A 26,795-nucleotide genomic window follows, 5' to 3' on the forward strand; every position below is an offset into this window, starting at 1 on the left:
GAAATCATTCAAGCTGTGCGCCTGACTCAACCTGATGCTAGCCCAAGTGAGTACATAAAGGCTATAGAGAGCATTTTTGGTACAGTAGAGTCCGCAGAAGAACTATACTTGTCGTTTAGAGCCCTCCACCAACAGTCTGGTGAGCGTTTGTCTGAGTTCCTAAGAAGAGTAGAAAAATCTCTTGTCAAAGTAGTACAGGGAGGTGGTTTACCTGTTAGCGCTGCCAATAGCGCTCGTTTAGAGCAGCTTCTTAGAGGGTCTACCTCTGAACTCATGTTGCTTCAGTTGAAAATTAGGGAGCGGAGTAGTAATCCCCCTACATTCTTGAACCTGTTAAGAGAAGTGATGGAAGAGGAGGTTCGCCAATTAGCCAAACAAAGCCATTTGTCACACATACGTCCTCAGCGTGTACGCACTGTCCAAGCTGAAAAGGAGAAAGAACCTGAATCAGTCTCTAGGAGTGAACTGCAAGCTCAGATTCGAGAATTGAGAGCGCAGCTAGAGCAGAGAAACAACCTACAACCTCAGCCAATCTCTGATGAATCTTTTACAGGTCTGAAAGAGAAACAAAAACAAAAAAATGAGTCACAGAGTGAATTGCAATCACTAAGGAAACAAGTGAAAGCCTTAGAAAATAAAATTAGTGTAATGGCAGTGAAATACACATCAGACCCCCCACGAGAACACACACCTCAGCCTCACCAATACAAAGCAGCTCCAGTTCACAAGCCCGCTCATTCCAAAGTTTTTCCTCCCCGACAAGACAAGGATGAGTTTTTCTGTTATCGGTGTGGGGAAAATGGACACATAGCCACCAGATGTACTGCCCCTGAGAATCTCCAGAAAGTTATTAGAAAGCTTATACGCTTGGTGAGAGTTTCCCCTTTACCAAACAAAGAGAACCCAAATCCTGCAGCTGAAGAGCAGCATGTAGCTAGAACCAATAAGGTTGAAGTCTCAGAACATAACACTGACTTACCTGAAGGTCTCGTAGGTCCATCATTTATACACACCATCAAAGTTAATGATGTGGTCTGCAATGCTCTTATCGACAGTGGGTCTAACGTGACTATTATTTTTGAAAGCTGGTATAACGAACACTTACCTGATGTCCCGATAAAACCCCTCTCTGGTCTTGGACTCTGGGGCCTTTCAGACACTGAGTTTCCTTACAAAGGATATGTTGTGGTTGAGATGGAGTTCACTGAAGAGATCACTGGTGTATCGGGACGAGTAGAAGTGCTTGCTTTAATCTGCCCTGAGCCAAGAAATCAGCAACAAACCCCTGTATTGGTTGGCACCAACACATCTCTGTTTCGCCGCTTATGGGAGCTGGTGAAAACAAAAGGTGACGAGAACATTGTGCATTCAATGAGGATTCAGTCTGTTTACGCACCTGTCAAAGCACAAGAGCAGTTTGCAAAAGATGAAGTCTTGGGACAGATAAAGTGGAAAGGACCTGGTTTACTCTCAATTGCTCCAGGTGTAAAGTACTATGCAACATGCAAAGTGGAAAGACAGAGTGCCCCGTCCAAAGACCTTGTACTGATTGATGCACCCACTGAACAGTTGCTCCCTGCCGGTCTACTGGTACAGCCTGGTGTGCTCTCAGACGCCAACATAGATAATAACAGTTTCACTGTCCTCATTCAGAATGAGTCCAAAAGGGCAACTTCCATCCCAGTTGGGACCATCGTTGCTGAGATGTATGCTGTTGACACAGTTACCCCAGTTCAGCTTTCCAACCTCCCAGCTGAAACTCTAGACCCAAGTCTTTTCAATTTCGGGGACTCTCCAATTCCCGAAGAGTGGAAAAGTCGGTTTCAGCAGAAGTTGGCTGAGAGGCGGAATGTTTTCTCACTGCATGAGTGGGATGTTGGTCGCGCCAAGGGTGTTGAACACCACATACGCCTGCATGACCCCAGACCTTTCAGGGAGAGGTCAAGGAGAATAGCCCCTGCCGACATAGACGATGTGCGGCGACACATACAACAACTACTGGCCACTGGCATTATCACTGAGTCCCGTAGCCCATACGCCTCACCAATTGTGGTAGTCCGCAAAAAGAATGGGAAGATAAGAATTTGCATTGATTACAGAACATTGAACAACCGCACCACACCAGATCAGTACACAATGCCACGCATTGACGATGCCTTGGATTCTCTATCAGGCAGCCAATGGTTTTCAGTTCTGGATTTGCGCAGTGGTTACTACCAGATAGAGATGGCTCCGGAGGACAAAGAAAAGACAGCGTTCATTTGCCCTCTCGGTTTCTATCAATTTGAGCGCATGCCACAAGGAATCACAGGAGCGCCAGCAACATTTCAGCGCTTAATGGAAAAGGCTGTAGGCGATATGCATCTTCTGGAAGTTCTCGTATACTTGGATGATATCATCATTTTCAGCAAGACACTTGAGGAGCACGAGCAACGTCTTCTCAAGGTGTTGGACAGACTAGAGGAGGTCGGATTGAAGGTTTCTATTGACAAATGCCAATTCTGTCAGCCCGAGGTCAAGTATGTGGGTCATATTGTTTCTGCTAATGGAATAGCTACGGATCCAGACAAAGTGGAGGTAGTACAGCATTGGAAAGAGCCCACTCACTTGAAACCGCTGAAGTCCTTCCTCGGATTTTGCAGTTATTATCGGAGGTTCATTGCAAACTATTCTGCCATTGTCCGTCCCCTCTCCGAGCTCACTAAAGGTTACGCCCCCACTTGGCAAGACCCCAAGACTAAAAAAAGTGTTGACTCAAGCAAAGTCTATTTCAAGCCGTCAGAGCCATTCGGAGAGCGGTGGACTAAAACTTGCCAGGACGCTTTCGACCGTATTCGTGACTGTTTGATCAATGCCCCAGTGCTAGCTTTCGCTGACCCCACAAAACCATACATCTTACATGTGGACGCCAGTATGAATGGTTTAGGCGCTGTTCTGAACCAGGAATATCCTGAGGGCCTCAAGCCAGTAGCTTTTGCCAGTCGTAAGCTTAAAGATTCAGAACAAAACTATCCAGTCCATCAATTGGAATTTCTGGCATTAAAATGGGCTGTCGTGGACAAGTTTCACGATTACTTGTATGGAGCAAAGTTCATAGTAAGAACTGACAATAACCCATTAACATATGTATTGACCTCTGCCAAACTCAGTGCCGTCGGACATCGTTGGCTCGCCGCCCTCGCCACCTACGATTTCACCATCCAGTATCGACCTGGGAGACATAATGTTGATGCTGACTTGTTGTCCAGACAGTACTCTTCAGAGGAGACAGAAGAGTGGACTAGTGTCCCACCTGCTGGCATCAAAGCCCTCTGCAAAAGAGCCTGTGTCAGTGAAGAGGCTGATGTGCCAGACAGATTAGTTGATCAATTGGGAGCTCCTGCCACCGCAGTACCTGAAGCTTATGTGTGTCCAGTGAACCTTAGCATGAATACACTTGACCAATTGAGCTCAAAAGACATTGAAGCTTCACAAGATATGGACCCAACAATTGGACCATTAAAGAAAGCTCTGGAGAAGAATAAATGCTTGACACGCTCAGAGAATGACTCACCGGAAACTGTGCTGCTCCTTCGTGAAAGCCGCAAGTTGGAGTTAAGAGATGGAATACTCTACAGAGTAAAAGAAAAGATATGCGGGAAACAGATCAAACAACTTGTCTTGCCCACAAGATACCGCCCAATGGTGTTAAGGTCTCTACATGATGAGTGTGGACACTTGGGAGTCGAACGCACCACTGAACTGATCAAGGACAGATTTTATTGGCCGCGAATGACAGCTGAGGTCGAGCAGTACATTCGAACCTGTGGTAGATGTATCTCCAGAAAGACACTCCCTCAACATGCCTCGCCCTTAAACCAAATAACAAGTAATGGCCCCTTGGATTTAGTTTGAATCGATTTTTTTGCAAATAGAGCCTGACTCTAAAGGTGTTGCGAATGTGTTGGTAGTGACAGACCATTATACACGTTACGCACAAGCATTTGTTACAAAAAATCAAAAGGCTATCACAGTTGCCAGGGTATTGTGGGACAAGTATTTTGTGCACTATGGCCTACCTGCAAGGATACACTCGGATCAGGGCCGAGATTTTGAAAGTCGCCTGATAAAAGAACTCTTGTCCATGCTTGGTATTCGGAAGTCAAGAACATCTCCCTACCACCCTCAAGGGGATGCCCAACCAGAACGATTCAATCGAACACTTTTAGCCATGCTTGGTACCCTGGATGCCGTACAAAAACAACATTGGAGTCAACATATAACTTACCTGGTACATGCATACAATTGCACAAAAAATGATTCCACGGGATACTCCCCTTATCATCTCATGTTCGGAAGGGAAGCAAGGTTACCCATTGACATCTGTTTTGGAATCTCACCAAATGGTGAAAGTGAAACCTCCTACCAACAGTACGTGGCCAGGATGAGGAAAGAGTTGCAAAAAGCTTATCAGTTGGCATCTGATGCTGCTACAAAGAATCACTTGAAAAATAAAGCCCGATATGACCAACGTGTGAGAGACCTACCTTTGGAGAAAGGAGACAGAGTTCTCGTACAGAATGTGGGTCTAAAAGGCAAACATAAACTCCAAGATCGATGGAAATCAATACCATATGTTGTTGTGGAGAAGTTGCCTAACCTGCCTGTTTATAAGGTCAAACCAGAGCATGGTTCAGGTGTGCTGAAAACTCTCCATCGAGATCATCTGTTACCCATCGGTTACATGGTCAGGATGTTTAACCCATCAGATGATGCAAGCTCTGTTCGGGGACCTGTAACAAGAACTCAACGTACTCAGAAACGTCAACCAACCAAGTCTGAAGAAAGTGACACAGAGTCATCAGGTTCAGAGTTTGAAACCGTCCACAAATCTTCAGATTTTGATATGGATGAGGTCCGGAGACGGCTAAAGATAAATCACTCTGTGGAGAATGATGAGAGTGACAACTCTGAGGAGGATGGAAAAGCTGTGGAGGAAAGCTGTGAAGTTACAGAAACTCAACAACTTACAGAGACCGAGAATGAGGAACCGCTTGAAGGTGATGCACCTCCTATGCCATACTCTGATGTCCAAGAGACAAATTCTGAATCTGTAGAAGAAGATTCTCAAGATTCAGAAGAGGGAGCAAAGTCACCTCCCTTACAAAGAAACAAACATAATATAGCTGCTGAAAGAGCAAAAAGTGAAAGGTCTTCTACAGTCCGGACATCCCTGAGAAAACCAAAGCCACCTATAAGATTTACTTATGAGGAACCTGGTCATCCATCTTTTGAACCAGTTACCATCATGCACCATGGCATGGTCATCCAACTCAAAATGAACCCTCCAGACCAAGACAATAAACCAAGGAAAAAGTCCAAAACATCCCAAAGGTATATGGAGGAGGATAAAAGGAAGAGGGACAAAAGGTGTGATGAGGACATCTACACATTCAGAAGAGGGAGGGTGTAGCCCTGTACAAAATTTCTATAAATTAGAGTTTAAAAGATCATTAACAGTGTAATTCACACACACATAAAGAAACAAAAGAAAAGTTTATAAATGGAGTTCATAAATAGTTAAAATTGGGTAAAAGGTGTGCTGGTTAAAAGTATAAATATAATATTTAGAGTTTAATAAATAAGACTATTTACAGATAAAGTTAAATTCATTATAAAAAGTTTTTTATGTTTCATTTGAGAGAAAAAGTAGAGAAGAAGAAGCTGTGTTTATCTGTGTAACCTAATCTGTTACCTGTTACCTGTCAATCATTTAATTCCCGTTTTGCTTTTGGTTGTGTTAGTACTTGAGCCAATTAGAGTAACATCATTGTGTAAGGGGCGGGACTAGTGGGACATGTTTGTGTGAGGAGTAGTGAGCACGTATGGAAAACGGAGAACAGACGCTATAATGAGAGCGCTAATGAAGGAGGCATCGTGGTGTGGGAAGAATTAATGTTTTTATGAAGGTCGACTACTCGTGGTCCTTACAACAAAAAAACTTTGGTGTGACCTGCAAGAGGTGAATATGATTGTGTATGCCTGTATTTTTGTGCTATATCGAACTGTTATAGTTAAGAGACTGGATGTATAATGTAATTAGTGACATGCTAATTAGCGGTAGCATTCTGTGCCAATGTGCTCATATGTTTTAGTAATAGTTTTAGCATTGTGATATCGCTAAAGCAAAGCTAACGCTAATTCAATAAGAAATAGTGTTTGATAATGTGGCTAAATTCAGATAATATGCTCTAAGGAGACGGACGTTGGTGAGCGAGAGACTGGTTTACCAACCGAAGGCCCTGCTGTTTCTGCTTTGCTGTTTCTGTGTGCCCTGCCCTGATCATCTGTGCTGTGCTTCTTCCCTTTGCCATTACCATTGCCATTACCATTACCATCGCTGTACTAACCTGGATTCGTGAGTACTAACATTCACCTGCTCGTGCTTTTTTGTTTATGCTCAGTTTCTGAGTGAAGCGGCCATTCCAGTTTTTAGGCCTCACCGCACACAAAGTGTCATCGAACAGGCATAACATATTAATTTTTTTTATTCCATATCTTTTCATGCTTATGTGATTTGTTTTATTTTATTCTAAGATACATTTATCTTTTATTTAATGTTGTATATAAAATACTTGTTAATATTTTTTGCAATCAAAATACAGTTGTGGTGGTCTTTATAAGAATAGCCAAGAGTATTACAAATATACATTTATTAAGTAACATATAAAACAAGTTGTATTTTTCCTACAACGAGCCCAGGCCCAGTCTCATTGTATTAACCACTCTAGCTTTATTTTCTAACTACATGAGACCTGGGTTACATATATATATATATATATATATATATATATATATATATATATATATATATATATATATATATATATATATATATATATATATATATATATTGCAGGAAGGAGCACAACATGGGAGGATCGCGGGTATCTGCACAGAAACATTGAGGACATGAGCAACAGGGAAACAGTGAGTGTGCACTTTACCTTTAGCAAGGGTAGCACCTGACATGCCCAACGAGTCTCCGACGATCACACCATTGCATTCTGTCTTGCAGAGGGGAGCGAATCGGTTACGGGTGGAAATCTTGAAGACTGGAGATGGTGGAGGGGAAGAGGTCCTCACTTGGCTCCTGACAAATTAGGTCCTTGGGGCTTGGCTTGCGTCTTCCGCTACCAGTGCACCCACAAATCCACAATTTAATTTACACAATGTGTAAAAGAATGAAGTTTAAGCAATGTAAGCAAGATTAGCGGCAACCATGCTACCGATGCAAACGGTTTAGTAGCCAACATGGCAAATATAAATATCTAATAATATATTAACTAATGATAACAAGGTGCTCTGATTGTTTTTGTTGTAGAATACAGTGAGGGATATATTCACACGTCATAGAAATGAAAATTATGGTGAATAAAATTGATTTCAAGATTGAAAAATAGACAATAAAGAAACACTTTATCTTTTATTTAAGAAACACTCAAAACAGACGGCAGCAACAAACAGGGAAATCTGTGGGAGATGTCTTAATTTAGAATGGAAATTTTAAAATGAAAACGCATCACTCCAGTCATGTTCAGGGAAAATAATATTAACCAAAAATACACCTAAGCCTTACTGTGCAGAGCAGGGCCGAATCCTGGATTTCAGTTATAGTCATGATTAACCCCCCTTGTGACCATGAGTGGCTCAGAGGATATTTCTTGTCTTAACTATCAAGGTTGTGACGTTGAATCTTACTTAACTGACAACCTTTTAAAATCAACAAATTAAAATGTCCAAACAGTTTATATATATATATATATATATATATATATATATATATATATATTTATAAGTAGATTAAGACCAGTAAAGGGAACTGAGAAGACAATATGGTTATACTGAAAAGCTGATTTTCTAAAAGGCATTTGCAAATAGCAATCAACCACAGGTATATGCAGTACAAAGCAATCCAAAAAGTAGATATATTCTAGTGAAACAAAACACATAAGCCAGTAACATTGGTAATAAGGCACTTAGATACACCCTTTGACCATCTATAGTGTCACTGACTTAAAGATCTGTATAAAGGTCTGTGGTTAATCATTTCCCAAAGCCTTTTGAGTAGGGTGAACTATCACCACCATAAATTAGACATCTTTAGCTCATTGAAACCCATTCATTATATTTAAAGATTAAGGATTTATTTAGGATCCTATTAAGGATTTTTGAAAATTACCTTTCACGAAGTGTGTAACATAGCTCTAGGTAAATGAAAAGATCCTGCAAAGTTTTAAATCTGAAAGTGAACATGTATGTCTCTCAAAAGAAAGAGTCGACTCTGAATCATTGAAATTAGTCGTTTTTAATACGAATCCCAAGCCATTTCATGTTGACGTCAACATGAAACATTAGCATATTGCCCGCCCTCTTGATGGTCTTTTAGCGTTGGTCTGAATGAAAATGCAAATTCATTCTTTGCCATTAGGTGCCAATTATAGAGTGGTAAAAAATTGTTGGTTTATCAGGCATTACAGGCATGATGAAATTAAAATGAGACCAACTGGACCAATCACCTCAGATTAGCATCACATGTTGAGCGAATCACTTGGGATTTGTTGCGCAAGTAAGATAAAAATAAAAAATGAAAGTGTTTTTTTTTTTTTTTTTTTTTTTACCTTGCATGCATGTCAACCATACCAAAATATGAACCTTTCATAATAGGGGCACTTTAATGGCACAAGGAGATTAAAATTGACATCAGCCATTTGCTTCTCATGGCATACCAGCACTTTCACCTGATGGTGTCCATGCACACCTTAAAAAAATAGCAGTTGGCTGGCAAAATACTTGGCCAACTGGGCCACCAATTCCCAGAGTTGTTGCATTTCCTCCTTTATTTTCTAAACAAAAACTAACAAACTGAGGGGGAGAAGACAGCAAATATACAAAAAATTAATTAATTGCAGGTTGCGACCTTGGATCAGCTGCTATTTATTTATTTATTTATTTTTGTCTAACCTAGCAACCAATGTTTTAATTTTTTTTAATGACAGTATCCTAAATTTAATTCTTGCAGAACCAGAACATATTAGCTATGTTATTCCTGGCTAGATACTTTCTGAAAGATACAGTTGGTTGAAACAAAGCCTTAAATTAATTTAGCTGATAAAGAGTCTAAGCAGGCATAGCACGTCTGGTATATTGACAGTATCTTTAAGTCAGATTACTAATTTATTTTTATTTTTTTGAACAAAATCATAAAACACTTTTTTTGTGGTAGCTGAGTTGACTAACATTCATCTTATTCGCATACCACCTCCAGTACAATCTAGTTTAACCAGGTGTAGTCTGCAATGGTAAACTGCTGTGCTATGTCAAATGAAGTAATTGTCCTTTTTTCAGTGCAAACATGCCTTTAGTGTCTGACAAATAACAATTTGTAAATGTCTTAATTGTGACAAATGCCACACATGAATAATGTGGTCTCAGTCAAAACAAGGCCAGCACTTAGTCAGAGGCTTGTCTGCTGTTTTCAAAGAGGATCAGTGCTATTTTTCCAGTTCATACTGCAATGGTCCACAGAATAATAGGAAGATCTAATGACAAATATATGACCACATTGCATACTGGCTGACCATTTCCCAAGCTTTCCTTCCCTTTTAATATGTGTGCTGTATGAAAAATGATAAGTCACGAGGTTGTTTTTATGCAAAGCCAATCTTGTACCACATATTTGGGCATATTATTGTTGAACAAAAATATTTTCCCACCTCATGTGTCCTGTGATAGAGTATGGTAGGAAAGACACCAGGTGACTATGAATCAAACAATGACTAAATAATAAAATTCCACAGTGATAGCAGGATTTCCATTTAGGTCAGCTTTGCTGACAACACATTCAGTCTCAGTCTCTTGGGGGATGCTGGGCTTCCTTTTTGCCCTGGACTTGCCATTTACCTCTACAAGGGTGAGAATTATTGAAGTGATGCAGGCCTTGAGCATATTCAAATAAGTCAAAAAAGTAAGAAATAAATAACTCTATCACTTAACACTATACACTTGTGATCAGATCAACAAAAAACATATCTGAATATCAGGTGTAAACAAGGCCTCATTCACTCATAGTCATATAACTTAACCTGGAGTTTGTTAATACCATTTTTTTGTTTTGTTTTTTTGCAAGAAAATTAATTCGACCTGAGAAGAGATGATGCTGACCCCACAGAGGACCTCAGATGATGCTAACCCTGAATCAACAAACATAACTTACAAATATTGCTACAAGTGTGACTACATCACATAATAATTGCTGTAAATGATGTTCATCATCTGGCTGACTCTGTCTTGTATTAATTTTTCTGAAAAATCCTTTCATACACGCACAAACTGACAGTCACCACTTATAAGCTACTACTAAATATTGTAGAAACGTAATTTTCTGTAAAGTTGCTTTGTAATGATTTGTATTGTAAAAAGTGCTATACAAATAAACTTGAATTGAATTGAACATGCATCTGGCAGGCATGAAATCATCAAATGCAGCCGGGATCATCGAGGTCATTGCTTTTGCTTCAGACAACAGGGTAATAGTCAGACAAAGTGCCTCACTGAAATAGTATGCACAACAGACGAGGATTATCTTAGAGACTCGCTTACATTGCTTTCCAGATTTACCGTTGCCTTCAGGTTTAACTTGTCAAAGGCCTGACAAAGTCTTTTTCATTTAGTCTCCCCATCTCTCCAGACCTCCCAGTTCTGGCCAACAGCCACCATGCCCCCAGCTACCTCCCAACCTGCATCTGCACAGGGTATGCTAGGCCAGAGAAAGCAGATACAGTCACCCTTCCCTGGCCTGGTGTGTGTAAGGAGGGCAGGGGGTTTGGGGAGAGGGCGCTTACATCAGTACTATGATATTAGCTGACGGATGGTTTGTCCAGGGGTACAGAGTGTGAGTAACAGCCCCCCCCCCCCCCCCCCCCACACACACACACACACCATACACAAGCACATGTGGTGTCAATTACAAAAAAAAAAAAAATGTTTTCACCACCACCGGATGGAGAGGAAGGCTCTCTGGGCTGTTGTTTTTTGGCAGGACAAGTAGGCAGCAATTCAATTTCGTATCAGCGTTATGGCATTTCGATCACACCACTGTTTACTCACTTATAAACAAACAGTACATTAGAGGCTCTATGACGAACAACAAAAGGATGATAGTAACCGGAACGATCAAACTTCTCTCTTCTGTATGAATACATGTGTATACAGTGTATACTTTACTTGATTTTCTGATTTTCAATACGCTTTAATGTGTTTATACGTAATAAACATATAACACATGTTCATTTTAGTTCTGATTGGAGAAAAACAAATTGGGAAATGAATTTGTCTGGAAAGATGGAGTAAAAGTATTAACAACTCCTGCCATAAACATAAATCAGTAATCAGGTATTCATCTGAAAATTAGGCTGTAAGTAGCATACAAACAATTAGCTAACATTTTAAAATACAAATTTAGAGAGGAGATATTCACTGTTTTAGGTGTACTATGAACTAAAGATAGTGACTAATAAACCACAATTAAACATATATAATTATGACATAAAAAATCAAGATGAGAAAATGATTAAAAAGTCTTTTATCTAATAATTATAGTTTTTATGTCATAGTTTTAACTGTTTATCTCGTAATTGTTTCTGTCACAATTTAGACTTTTATGTCATGCTTCTGTTATATCACAATTAAAATATTTTTTTTTCTCATGTGACTTTAATGGACTTTCATGGGGAAATGCAAGCAAACTGGGATGAAATTATTTTTGTCATACACAGACACTAGTTTAAAGCTAATTTAGGGGTTCCAGCTTTGTGGTTAGCAGTACAGTATATTATTTCAGTACAGAATATTATCTGAAGGCATGAACAGTATGATGCTTTGTTAAAATGTGGATCCTGGTGGATTTTCACTCACATTTTTCAGTTAAATTGTTTGACATTTGTGTAAGGTTATGGACACCAATACTCTCTCTCAGCTCAGTGTTCTAAAATTATAGAAATCCTTTCACACCTCAAAACAAATGACTAGTGATTCTTCCAAAAGCAACTGATTCATCATTTTCCACAACTGCTGATCTTTTCAGTGGCCTTTTCATACTCAATAAAAAGTGAGAAACATTCCCGCCCACTGAGTCACTGCTGTGCAACTAATAGCACCTGTAAACATTGGGGGAAGTCCTTTGCGCAGTTCTTAAACGAACCCCCTCTTTTCTTCATGGAGGCCTCGACAGGGGCTTAAGTGTTTGGGAAACACTTCTATATTGTTGATACTTAACGTATCACAACACATTGTAGGTTCAGTGTGTAACTTTTGCGAGGTTCGGTTACAGAAATCTGATATGGAAACAACCTCATGTTCTCCACTGAGGGTGAGGGAATGAGCCAAGCTTATGGAAAGCACAGTTCTGCTCTTGAGCTTGTCTTGGTAATGAAGTGTGCCTTCAGGGCATAGTTTATTGCACTGCGTACCAAATCACATCGAGCAAATTTTATGTGGCAAATTAAGAGCCTAAACATTTCCGGAAAACTCTTTTCGTCTTGCAGAATACGTTGTGATATGGCAAAGAAGTCTTTTTGGATAAGTTAAATTAAGCTTGCTTTTCGCCCAAGTATTTGAGCATGAGCAAAAAGTAGCTTAATTGGAGTGGCTAATAGTAAGCAATTTGTTTGCTTTGGAAACTCTGAAATATGTTTGTCGAAGCTGTTCTTTCTTGGTTTTTAAGTGCTGTTACGCATCTCAAATGGGAAAATATGGTCACCGCAAACCATGTCAAATCACAGAAGTATTAAAGTTACAGCAAAGTTGGACCTGAATCTATGCAGACAGCTTTTTTTTTTGAGTGTGTCAGTTAGGTCAAATTCTGAGGTCACAACTCTAGTCCAACTTCATAACAAAATATTATATATTGAGAACCACAAAGCCACACCACTATAGGCCGAGGCACATCAATCAAAGGTCTGGCTCATGAGGTAGGGTGGCTCCTCTGGTGTTCTGAGCATAAGGTAATGGAAACACCAACGCATGACGCAGACAGACACGTCCTTGATGTAAGTGAAAGCCAGTTGTTCTGCCACTTTGAACAACTTTGCAACGAAAGGGCACTGTGAGCCGAGTTGTTATTTTCTTGAACCCATGAGTGATTTGGTCATGAACTGATAAGATCTTTGGGTCACTGCGATAGTTGGGTTGAGAAGACTGGAGAAATGAAGAGCTGTGCCATTTCTTGCACACAACATTGTGTTGTTCAAACCGAACATTACTCCATGTACACTGAAAGCCTGCATGGAGATAGTAGGGCTCTAAAGCTTACTTTCAGACTTACTTTCAGACAGCCTTTCTCTGTGAGTGAAAACCCATGACGCAGGTAATAAGACTTTCCCTAACGCAAAACTGTATCCCCTCCCCCTCCACTATGCTTTCCATCTGTTTTTCAGACCCTATTTCAAACTTGTTTAATTCAAGTCTGAGTGCAGGTTCATCAAGGAAAAAGTTCATGACCATTTCAGATCTTCCAAAGCATGGTATATTTCTAGCAGCCTGAGCTTCATCTCCAAGGAAAACCAGGTTTGTGATGAATTAAGGAAATTGAAGAAAACATTTTAAAGGTTATTGCACATTCTGTAATCCACTCCCTTTATTTATCACGTGCAGGTCATTTGCAACTAAATAGTCTCTGAAAACAGATGTAATTTGAAGGTCAGAGCAATCTTTTATGAAACATATTTCAAACATTTCTTTTATTATAACACAGATGGGGCATTGCTTCAAGAATAAGAGTAGGAACCTCAAAAAAAAGAAAAAAAAAAAAAAAAAAACATTGAATAGGTTAAATAAACCAAATTCCCTGATTTAAGGGAAATGTTATGAATCCAATAGATCCAATGGGTAGTTTCCATGGAAACTGTGTAAATAAGTTCCATTTCATTACCACTCTATGGCAAGAGAGACTTTCCTAGAGAGCACATGATCTGAACCGCCAGCTTTCACTTCAAAAGGACTAATCTTGTGCCCTTCCCTCCTATGTCAGCCACTCCTGATGACACACTGTCTTGCTTTGTCCAGATCAGCAGTCAAATAGTAACATTTCTGCCCACTCCACCTGGCACTGGGGAAGAGGAAGTCAGGAATGATGGCCTTGCTCCTCGTTCATTCATAGTGCACCTTCCTTAGTTAGCTGTGAGCAAACTCTGGGTCAAGGAAGTGCCTTGAAATCCAGTCTGTCCACCCAACAAGAATGTCAAAAACAAGGAAAGGCCTCTGTCTAGCAGTGTGTCTCAAACCTTGCTTTGACTCCAGTCCAGAACTCTGGATTTATGCAACCACTAGGGTCAGATTATTTTTTTAAAGAAATCATATATGTTGACCAAAGCTATATTTATTAAATAAAATATACAGTAAACACAGTAATAATGTGAAATTTTATTTCAACTTAAAATATCAATTTTCTGTTTTAATATATATTTAAAATCTAATTTACTCCTGTGATGGAATGCAGAAATTCCCGAATGCTGTGATCAATAGAATTTTCAGTATTTAAATACAAATTATTATAAAATGTGACAAAACAACAGAATGTCACATTTTATTATTAGGTCTTTTGACACATACATGTTTGACCAAATAAGGACAGCACTTTTAGAGTTCATCCCACTATTTGAGGTGAGCATTCATAGCTGAATTTAAGGCAGATATAAAAGATTAGAAGCTAATATTTAGTTGCAGGTCGCTTGCATGCAATCAGAGCAATGAGTCTGCAGCCCATAGACACCACCAGACTTTTGGTCTAATGCTTTGAAATGCTTTTCCCCAGCCTTAAAATGCAGCCAATTCCAGCTGTTGCTTGTTTTGGGGAGTTCCTGTCTTTAGTCTACTTTTCAGCTGGTGAAATTAATGTTCAGTGGGATTTAAATCTGGTTATTGATTTGGGCTTACATTTTTGCCCTGATAAAGTCTTTGACTGTACTGGCAGGGTATTTTGGGTTATTGTTCTGATCCAATATTAAGTGTTTTCTAATGAGTTTGGTGGTATTTTCTTGAATATTGGTAGCCAATATGATTTTGTACCCTTCCTAATTAATTCTGCTACTGTCATCATACAGTACATTAAGTCATCATTCCACTCACCCCATCCCTCTCTTCCATGAAGTGATGCATAGTTCTCTGAGAGACTCTATACTTTAGCCGCGAAACTTGCTAACTAACACGTTTATAGGAAAGGCTATTTGCAAAGATTCATAAAAAAATAAAAAAACATACTCACTTTATGTGGATCATAGATGATTCACATGAACATAAACAAGAGTAACATGTAACTGCAGTTCCATGAGTTCCAGATGAATGCCAGAGGCAGTGCTTCACACTGAATAGTATGTCTCTTGCTCATGCACAGGTCGAGTCTAATAACAATAAAGTCATCACGTGACCCAAAATGTCATGAAGATGTCCCCTATTTAATCCTGTGACATCTGACAAACTGTCTCTACAGAATCTTTTTGCTCAGACTCCTAGTGACAGAGTTCTCTGGCGGTCATCCAGAACTCATAGAACCTCAGTTACATGCATAACTCTCATTATATTTCATTCTTACTGACTGCCAGAGGCAGTGCTTCACACTGGATGACTCATAACAACAAAGTCACAAGGAGATTTCTACTACCTAATCAGTATTTAAGGATCCCAGCAGAACTGTTCTATCCATAGAGCAGAGGTCGCAACATTAACTCTGTAGTTTCTAGAAAAGGTATCAGCTGATGGCCAATTAGCAGCTGCACAAATATTCATCAGTGGAACACCTTTAAGTGCTGTCCAAGATGTTGAGATGCTTCTTGTCGAAAAGCTGGAACATAAAGGTTATTGACCTTATATGGCTGGATAATTACATCTACCACCCAGTGCGAAAGCCTCTGTTTTTCCCCTTTTTTGGTCCACCATAGCATATGAAAAGTTGGTCTGAATGCTGCAGATTCTCCATCACTCTCAGATAACCCTTCATGGCTCTCACTGTACAGAGAAGCTCAGTATGATTACCATTTTGTGCTTCTTTCACAAAAGGATTAAGTGCAGTCAACTCAATCACCTGGTTCTTAAACAACATAGACAGTCTTTATGGGAGAAATGAAGGGTTAGGCCACAATGTCACCACCATTTTATCCGCATTCCAAAACATACAGGACTCACTGACTGACAATGCATGTAGCTCACCAACATGTTTAGCTGATGTTACAGCCAAAAGAAATGGTGTTTTCAATTAAAGCCACTTCAGATCATCCTGGTCCACAGGTTCAAAAGGGTGCTGTGTAGATTAATTTAAAACCAGACTGAGGTCCCACGAGGAACACCTAACAGTCTGAGCAGCGCGCAATCACTGTGCAGCTTTAAGAAAATGAGTCACAGAGTCATGAGATCCCAAAGGTTGTCCATTAACAAATGCATGCTGTGCAGAAACTGCGGCAATGTATACTCATAGAGAGGAGGGTGCAATATTATTCTCTAGCAGCGACTTCAGAAAACTTACCACCAGTGGCACAGATAATTGCTCTGGAATCAACCCCACACTGAGTACACCAATCAGTGAAAAGTTTCCACCTGCCAGCATACATATTTCTGGTGGAGTGTGGTTTTGATTTCAGAATCGTATTTTTCACATTCATATTGCAGGATCTGAACAGTAATTCTGGCTCCTAAGCAGCCATACAGAGAGTTGTAGTCTGTCTGTATTTGGATGCCAAATCTGTCCCTGCAACTGAAGGAGAAGGTCCTGTGTTTTGTGCAGACTCCAGGATTCCTCTCTGAGAAGATTGTATATCAATGGGAACCATGGTCTCCCCAGTAAATTTGGTGCCACTAGAAGCACCTTGTAGTGTCCTCTCCGTATCCTGTGGAGAGTTGGCAGAATTAGGGGAGTTGGAGGGAAGGCATAAAGGAGCAGATCTGGCCAAGTGTTTGCTAGTGCATCCTGACCTAACGGACTGCAGTGTGTTGACTCCTCTGAGGCAAAGAGATCCACATTTGCTCTTCCAAATCGATGCCAACTCATCTGAACTACCTCCGGATTGAGTTTCCACTCTGTGACGGGACAAGAAATCTGCCACCACATTCGAAACTCCTGGAACATACATCGCTCTGATGCTTGCCAATCGATGGAAAGCCCATGTCAGAAGGTCCCATGTCAATTTCAGCAAGCGACTTGACCTTGTGCCTCCCTGATAATTTATATAAATTACCACTGAAGTACAGGTGCATCTCAATAAATAAAAAAAAATGTTGTGGAAAAGTTTATTTATTTCAGTAATTCGACTCAAATTGTGAACCTTGCGTATTAAATAAATTCAGTGCACACAGACTGAAGTAGTTTAAGTCTTTGGTTATTTTAATTGTGATGATTTTGGCTCACATTTAATAAAAGCCCACAAACAAATTAGAATATGGTGACATGACAATCAGCTAATTAACTCAAAACACCTGCAAAGGTTTCCTGAGCCTTCAAAATGGTCTCTCAGTTTGGTTCACTAGGCTACACAATCATGGGGAAAGACTGCTGATCTGACAGTTGTCCAGAAGACAATCACTGACACCCTTCACAAGGAGGGTAAGCCACAAACATTCATTGCCAAAGAAGCTGGCTGTTCACAGAGTGCTGTATCCAAGCATGTTGACAGAAAGTTGAGTAAAAGAAAAAAGAAAGAAAAAGATGCACAAAATCAAAGAAAAAGAAAACCACAGCCTTATGAGGATTGTCAGGCAAAATCGATTTAAGACTGAGTGAACTTCACAAGGAATGGAATGAGGCTGGGGTCAAGGCATACAGACGTGTCAAGGAATTTGGCTACAGTTGTCGTATTTTTCTTGTTAAGCCACTCCTGAAACACAGTGCAATGTAATCTGCTGGTGTTGGTCCATTGTGATTTTTGAAAACCAAAGTCACAACAGCCTTCTGCTGACCAGCTTGACTGGCCAGCAAACTAACCAGACCTGAATCTATGGAGTATTGTCAAGAGGAAAATGAGTAACAAGAGACCAAAAAAATGCAGATGAGCTGAGGGCCATTGTCAAAGAAACATGGGCTTCCATACCACCTCAGCAGTGCCATAAACGTGCTGAATTGAAGCAGTAATTAAAGCAAAAGGAGCCCTACCAAGTATTGAGTCCATGTACAGTAAATTAATATACTTTCCAGTAGGCAAACAATCGGTAATTTTCTTTTCTTTTTTTCTTTTTTTAATTAGTCTAATGAAGTATTCTAATTTGTTGAGATAGTGAATTGGTGGGTTTTTTGTTAAATGTGAGCCAAAGTCATCACAATTGAAAGATCCAAAGACTTCAGTCTGTGTGCATTGAATTTATTTAACACACAAGTTTCACAATTTGAGTTGAGTTACTGAAATAAATTAACTTTTCCATGACATTCCATTTTATTGAGATGCACCTGCATTGTCTTTCCTTATGAGAACATGATGATTCAGTAACGCCGGCCCAAAGTGTTCCAGAGCTAGCTGCACCACTTTCAACTCAAAAAACATTGATACTTCTCAATGTCTGATTGGAATTCCAGTGTGAATTATCTCTGATAAGGCCGTAGCCAAAGCAGACCCAGTGGAATCACAACTGCTGCCGCTGTGTACATACCCATCAACCTGAGCACACATTTGAATGGAAGCTTGACATGCATCTGGAAATGGTGAAAGAGTAGCAGTATGTTGTCCACTCTCTGAGGTGATGGCGAGGCTTTCATCAACTTTGAGTCCAGAACTATACCTATGAACTCCACCAACTGACATGGAAATAACAGTTTTTTTTCTTGAAGTTCACCATGAGGCCCAGTTGTATCACATGGGATAACAGAAGACTGGTCTGTTCTATTGCTTGCTAATGAGATGGTGCACACATGAGCCAATCATCCAGACAGGGTAGCAACTGTACCCGCCGAGCTTGAATTGGAGATAACACTGCCAGTTTGAACATCGTGAACACTTGCGGAGACAGAGACAGGGAAAATGGTAGAACACAAAACTGGTAAACCTGACCCTGAAATTCAAAGGGGAGAAATTGTCTGTGTTGTGGTCCAACTGGCACGTGAACGTTAACATCCCTCAGATCTATCGTGGTGAACCATTGCTGTGGGTTGATTGCCTAAAGGATGTCCAATGTACATAGCATGTGAAATGGCAAAACCTTCAAAACCTTCGAGAAGAGGTCAAACACCCCCAACTTTTTTTGGAATTATATAGTAGATTGAACAGAATCCACTTAGCCATGCTGACTATTCTACTGGCTATATAGTTTCCTTTCCTAGGAGCTCTGTTATTTGTTGTGTCAATATCATTGCGGTCTTTGACAGTCATCATCTTGAAACCGTTGAAAGAAGGGCCCACCATTGGAATAGCAGCTTGTACCCATGAGATAACATCGCTATGACCCATCGGTCTAGGGTGTTTTTTTTTTTTTTTTTTTTTTTTTTTTTTGAGCTGCTGGTGTGAAATACGTCAGATGGCTGGAGCGGATATTTCATGCTCTACAAGCCTGGCCTTTAGTGTCTTTGGGGGAGGGGGGGGGGCATTCTAATTGCCTTGATTGGTTCCTTTGAGCAGTTACAGAATTAACTAATGATTGATAATGCATGGGGTAGCTTACCCTAGATTCTTGTCTAGCCTGTGATGGTGGTGCTCTTCTTAAGATTCCTAGCTCCTGTCTGGTCTTGTTCATCTGAACACTATGCCCCACGGTTTCATGTGCAGCTGAGCCAAACAGCTGGCCTGGTATAACTGAAATGTCATGTGGTGTTTTCCTACACATTTCTGATAATGGAGACTGTGCCAGCCAAACTTGGCGGCATTAGTCTACCCAACTCTCTAGACATTAATGCAAATGCTTGCAAAGAAGCATCACTTGTATTTTGGATTGAAGGATCACCCACACAGATTGAAGAGATTGAGAAAGAGCTGACATGAGATGGGAGAGTTGAATTTCCTATGTGACCCATGCATGCTGCTGTATTATATGCCTGAATGAGAAGTGCATCTGTGATTATGCACTGAAGCCGTGGACAGTGAACATTAGGTATCAATGCTTCGTCAGGCAAAAGTATTAAAGAGGCAATAAATGGATCCACTTCAGACATTTGCCCCAAGCAATAAGATTCTGCCTCCTGCATTGCTACCAAAGGCCTACTTGCAACTCACTATGATGAGTAAATGTCTTAGGGTTAGCCCAACACTTCTGAAGCTCATCAGTGAAATCTTTGGAAGGAGGAATACTAAGAACCGAAGGTCTTACTGCACCTCTGAAAAAAGCACTTGAAGGAGCTGCTACTGTCGGGGCAGTGTCCAGGTTTAAACATGCCAGCCTCACCTGCAGTGTTTGTCTAACAACATCCTGGTCTATATCTACTCCTTCCCCTGATGCATGTGCTGTGATGTGAGAGTTATCATGAGAGGTCTGTGAGTGGATTTCAGATTAAAAAAAATCCTCTTTCCTTTCACAGAACTGACTTTGAGATGCTGCCATAGACATAGCATCTTCCTCAAAAAAAGGCAACTCCATACTATAATTTTTTGTTACTGGCGGTGGTGCTTCATGTAGAAATGTCTCATGTTGCTGCAGAATAATTAATAAAAACTTAACCTGGGCAAATTCTGATGTCAAGGCATCTACTCTTTTGACTAAGACATCCTCTTTATGTATCTTACTAGCAGAAGCATTTACTGTTTCCACCATTTTACGGTTAGATGACCCTTTACACTGCTTTAGTAGTGTTTCTGAGGTCAAGAGTCCCTCTACTGCATCTAGCCTGGAGGTCCTATGATCCCACGCCATGGTGATAGAGTTCATACAAGCATCCTGAGTGAGGGCCTTATTCAAATGTTCTACTGAGTGCTGATATAACCTGGTGTAATAGAAACATCAGATATGATACAAGGACTATACAGAGTGAAAACACTCATGGTAGTATAACTCCACTAGACAGAGGTTATTGTCAGGGCAGCCCATCATGCGGGGCACAACATCTTCATAAACACAGTGTAATGAATCATGCCAGTGAATCACCTGGTCTGTAATAAAAGATAATGTTCAGTGAGTGAAAGCACTCACCAACCTGCTATATCAACATAGTTAATCCTAACTAGACTTTCCACAGAACGAAAACCACTCTCAATTATATGTCCACAAATTTACCTTTTAAACAGACAAATATCATAATTCCGATGATAAATGAACTTGATTAAAATTTTCTCATGCTTGACTGGCCAGCAAACTCACCAGACCTGAATCTACGGGGTATTTTCAAGAGGAAAATGAGAAAAAAGAGACCAAAAGCTGAAGGTCATTGTCAAAGAAACCTGGGCTTCCATACCACCTCAGCAGTGCCACAAACGTGCTGAATTGAAGCAGTAATTAAAGCAAAAGGAGCCCCTACCAAGCATTGAGTACTGTACATGTACAGTAAATTAACACACTTTCCAGAAGGCCAACAATTCACTATTTTTTTTCTTTTTTTTTACAAATTTACCTTTTAAACAGACAAATATCATAATTCCGATGATAAATTAACTTGATTTCAATTTTCTCTTTTGACCTGTATTTTGCACGTATGCAGAAGATTATAGAGAAAGTTTGCCGGATGTCACAAGATTAAACAGGGGAGATTTCGATGACATTTTGGGTCACGTGATGACTTTGTTGTTATTAGACTTGACCTGTGCATGAGAGATAATATTCAATGTGAAGCACTGCCTCTGGCAGTCAGTAAAAATGAAATAAAACGCATTTAGGTAGATCAGGAGGTGCATTCCCTTCACAAACAAAAGTAGTCCACTCCGTCTTCAGCGGCTCAGATGTCGGTGTAAATGACGATTACTATGTTCAACAACAAAACACCTCAGTTGTTTAGAAAACATTTTTGTCTACATCTGCACTGGCGCCGAAACAACGTTGGACTGTTACAGCTCACTCAGGGCATGTCTATGGTAGGACAGCCATGTCAATCAACTATCATGGGAGTGATATCTATCATTTGTGTGTATAGCATGTAAAAAGACAGCCCTATAATGGTCATTGACCGCTTATGCTACTGTACATCATCTGTACCTTTACCTGTAGAACTCATCCTGCTCTGTGCCAAACCAAACACAGTCTCCCCCACCTCTACATACACACACAAAGAGAATTGTTCAAGGTCTCCACCTGCACTGCCATTCACTCTCATGTTGCCGGGAAGTCTTGGATCACACAATTTCAGAGAAGACGATGGATCTGTCATGGAGGGCAGGAAAGGGGTCTGCCTGGAAATACTGAGTCAGGTTGCAGTGCCTCAGGCTTGTATTGTTCCTACTAAAATATAGGCCAATTCTTCAATTTTCAATTTGTGTTCTAAAATACTGAACCGACAAAAGTGCCCACTCTCAATTACTGCTAGATATTATGACTATGCCCCATTGTCCACACCCTCGTACAGACACTCTAATTTCCACAACAAATGAAAGGGGACATCTTGCAGAGAAACTCTCTCACACATTCACACCCATACGGTGTATGTATCAGTATAAAGGATACAGAGTCTTGAATGGATTTTCTTCAATCAAACAAAAAACGTCATGGTAAACGTGATGTTTGAAGTGCATAAATAAACAAAAGACATTCATTGATTTCATTGAAGTCACACAGGCTACGTGGGATGAAACTAAACCGGACTGTACAAAACAGCAGTTAACAGATTAGTTGGGTTGAATCTCTCATTTCAAGGCAATCATAGAGGGTCATAAAAGTCTATTATAGGCATGCTTCCATTGAATTTATGAACACTATCAGATTTCCACAAACGCTTTGTAGTTCTTAGCAGTTGGGATGGTTGTCATTCAATTAAGAAAAGCCATTCTTCAAACACATCTCAGTTGTTCAAAAAAGTAGGCTAAGTAAACTGTATTACCCAAGTCCCCCAAGAGATGAGAAAATATCGGTTCAAAGCAAAGTGAAAAGCAACCTGAACAATTTTCATTAACGCCAAAATTTCACAGGATGCTAAGTATTCAGCATGTCCATAAATCTTGTGCACTATATTCGAAACTTTTTGACACTGTATATGTCCTTGGTGATCCCATTTTTCTTCTCATTCCATTTACTTTCAGTGGTTCATTTCAGGTGATCTGCTGTTATTTCTCTTTCCCTGAATGGATTTTATTTGTATCTTGGATAATGCAAGGCAATAAGATACTCAGAAACAGGTAAAAGAACAAAAGAAAAGGTGTAGCCCTCGCCCCCCTTACCCCAGTGCCTTGCTTTTCACCAGAGACAGCAAATCCCCTCAGAAAAACAGACTTACGTAACCGCACGGCACACCTGCAGTGAGTACAGAAGAGAAAACTTGAAAGCAACAGTGTTTGAATGGCTGGACTTAAAAGATGTCCTAAACCAACTGCCATAATACGTAAAGCAATATGGCCATGATTCCTAAAACTTTCATCTGTAATTGTTTAGAATTGACCTCTTCCATCGATTCTGCCATCAGTTTTGAGTTTATTTTAATGACCATAAAAAAAAAAAAAAACTCCAGATTGTAACCTTGCATGCTTCATTCACTATAAGGTAATGTCTCATCTTGTTATGATGAAATGCCAAGCCAGCATAAACAGAACAGAAGGGAAACATTCATGCAACCCCTCTGACCCTTCAGTGTGTCCACATGTTGGACGTTGAGGTTATCTGTGGTAATGATTTTAGCTTGGAATTTCTTGCCACCTAGTGGACAAAAAGGGGCATACTGTAAATCATAAGAAAATATGGAGTCCTGAGTTTATTTTCACTGACTATGAAACTACTATAAAGGATTTGATCTTCACAGAGATAACTGAATAACTGTGGATTAATTGAACTGAATTTGGTCTAATTTCCTTAATGCAAAATTTCATTCATAAAAACTTTACTGTATATTTACAATGCCTTTTTTTTCATTCTAAGTGGTTTCTTCTATTGTTCTTTGAGCTGCATGTCTAGGGAATTGTCTATGATACACCTACTGAATTGATTGTATTTACTTTCCCGCTCCTTTTCTCCATCCTTTGTTACTTATCTACTACTGTATGTTTGTTGACATACTATTAATAAGCCCACATTGCATTCACATGCCCTTTCATTGCTCTCTCTCACTGCCAACATGTGACATTAAAGCAGTGTACAGTGTTGCAGGTAAATAATGTTAATGGTGAGTTTATCCTCATTCTCTTTCATTGAAACAACAATTATGTTAGTCTAGAATCTTTTATTTTTTTATTTTTATTTTTTTAATGCATATAACAGTTTTCGTGATTGCTAACACAAAAATCTCAAAACTACACACCAACTTGTACAAACCTCAAACTTTGGCAAATATTTTAGTCCAAAACATATTCACTTTTGTCATAAACAAACTTTAGCTTAATATGATAAAGAATACTGGTGGGATTGTCTGACATATAAACTTGCCTTTGCCACAAATCACAGCTGTTTAGGTGACATTACAGCTCCAGTGCAAAACCTAGTCATTGGGGCAATTAATTGGCCAGTGCTACCTAAATAAATTATTTGACAATGTGTCAGAGCCTACATGTAAACACAAAACTTGCCATGTATATTTATGGAATATGCATGTCTGTCCCACAGACTTTTATGGATCGTTTTGCACATAATGGTTCAGACAAAGAAAGAATGTTAAGCTGTGAAGAGTATATGACAGTTTCACTGAGAATCAGCTTGTCAGTTTTGAGCAAATCATGTGCATTTAGGTATTGAGTAAATTGCAGGCAAATTGCAAATTGTATATACTCTTTTGCATGAAACCTTTGCTATTTTCTCTAATGAATAAAATCTAAAGTGAACAAGAAACTAATTGTTCAGAGATTTGAACTTATTGTTTTGAGAGAGAGAGAGAGAGAGAGAGAGAGAGAGAGAGAGAGAGAGAGAGAGAGATCAACAGTGGTTTAAGAGGAGACACTTTAGGGAGATTCAGCGCTGAAGAATATCAGAAAGCAGCCAAAAATAAAAAATAAATAAATAAAAAATTCCAAGCGCTGATAGATAACTTTCTAAATAACACCTACGCTCACACTTATGAAGGTGTCAATCTTGTGGTCAAAGATAAAAAATAACATATTTGAAAAATCAGCAGAACAATCCAAATTGAAATCAAATACGAAAAAATGGCAAAAATTTAGTTTGATCAGGACTGCCAAACTATTTGCAAAAAAAAAAAAAAAAAAAAGACCTGATAACCTGGAACACAGAGATCCAAATAATGCAGAGATCCACCTTCTTTACTGTGAAACACTAAAACAATTCAAACATACACTCAGAGAAAAAAAAACAACTGACAATAATTGAGAGGTCAGTGAACACGAACCAATTTTGGAATAACTGGAACAATCTGAAAAAAAAAAAAAAACTGATCATGAAGAATTGGTACTGCAAAATAGAGGAATATGGGAGAGTCATTTCCAAACATTGTTTAATGAAGTACAAACAAACACAAACTGTAAACAAAATCAAACAATCAACCAAATGGGAAAACTAGAATTAGCAATCAAAGATAACCGAAACCCATTAGATTTCTCAATAAATGATTAAGAACTTTAAAAAAAATCAGAAACCTCCAACTAAAAAAAGCAGCTGGACCTGATGGGATATTAAATGAAATACTAAATCATACAAGCAGTAAATTCCAATTAGCCATTCTAAAACTATTTAATGTGATTCTGAGTGTAGGTTACTTCCCTGACATCTAGAATCAAGGCTTGATAACAACAATCTTTAAAAACTGAGATAAATTTGATCCTAACAACTACAGAGTCATCTGTGTGAGCAGCAACCTTGGAAAGTTATTCTGTATCATAATAAATGCTCGACTATTAGACTTCATCAACACATTGTACTGAGCAGAAGTCAAATTGGATCTTTACCAGATTACCGTAAAACATATGACCTCATCAAATCAATGTACACGGAAAGGAAATGTTACATAAAAATCAGCACCAAACATACAGTACAGGGTATCTTTCCCAGGAGCGTGGAGTGAGACCGGGCTGCTGCTTAAGCCCAACATTTTTTAACATTTACATCAATGAACTGGCGAGCAGTCTGGAGCGATCTGCAGCCATGGCCTCACCCTACATAACTCACAGATCAAATACCCGCTGTATGCAGATGATCTGGTTCTCCTGTCTCCCACTCAACACGGTTTGACGCAGAACCTGGACCTGCTAGGACAATACTGCCAGACCTGGGCCCTGACAGTCAACCTGAAGAAAACCAAAATTATAATCTTTCAGAAAAGATCCAGATCCCAGGCAACACTCCACACATTTACATTAGGCACTAACCAGATAATGCACACACAACACTACAACTACCTGGGTTCGAAAATCACATCCACAGGAAACTTTAATCATGTTGTGATTGAACTGAGATATATAGCACTCAGGGCCTTCTACGCCATAAAACAGCAATGTCCCATAGAAATCCCTATTAGAATTAGGCTGAAAATATTAGAATCAGTAATTGAGCCCAATGGTCTCTACAGCAGTGAGGTGCGGGGTCCACTGACAAATCCAAATCAAGATTTCATCAAATGGGAAAACATCCAATTGAGACCCTGCATGCAGAACTCTGTAAAAAATAATGTGCGACGGCACACAACAAATAATGCATGCAGCGTAAAATTAGGCAAATATCCTCTAATCACAAAGATACAAAAAAGGGCAATTAAATTCTGGAAACATCTGAAACTCAGT

General features: G+C 39.6%; 1 protein-coding gene across 2 annotated transcripts; it reads left to right on the top strand.

Moving 5' to 3' along the window:
* Positions 1–4,131: 4,131 nt before the first annotated feature.
* LOC113106242 (uncharacterized) lies at positions 4,132–7,259 on the top strand. 2 transcript variants are annotated; one of them, XM_026267953.1, is made up of 4 exons: positions 4,132–6,001; positions 6,236–6,397; positions 6,899–6,969; positions 7,058–7,259. In XM_026267953.1, exon 1 carries the CDS (start codon positions 4,211–4,213, stop codon positions 5,450–5,452), a length of 1,242 nt encoding a protein of 413 aa, XP_026123738.1. In that variant the 5' UTR covers positions 4,132–4,210; the 3' UTR covers positions 5,453–6,001; positions 6,236–6,397; positions 6,899–6,969; positions 7,058–7,259. The 2 variants fall into 2 exon arrangements, with proteins under 2 accessions (XP_026123738.1, XP_026123737.1); XM_026267952.1 differs by having other exon boundaries at positions 4,132–6,397.
* Positions 7,260–26,795: the final 19,536 nt, after the last annotated feature.

The sequence above is a fragment of the Carassius auratus genome, chromosome 7 (assembly GCF_003368295.1).
Source record: "Carassius auratus strain Wakin chromosome 7, ASM336829v1, whole genome shotgun sequence".
NCBI classification, from domain to species: domain Eukaryota; kingdom Metazoa; phylum Chordata; class Actinopteri; order Cypriniformes; family Cyprinidae; genus Carassius; species Carassius auratus.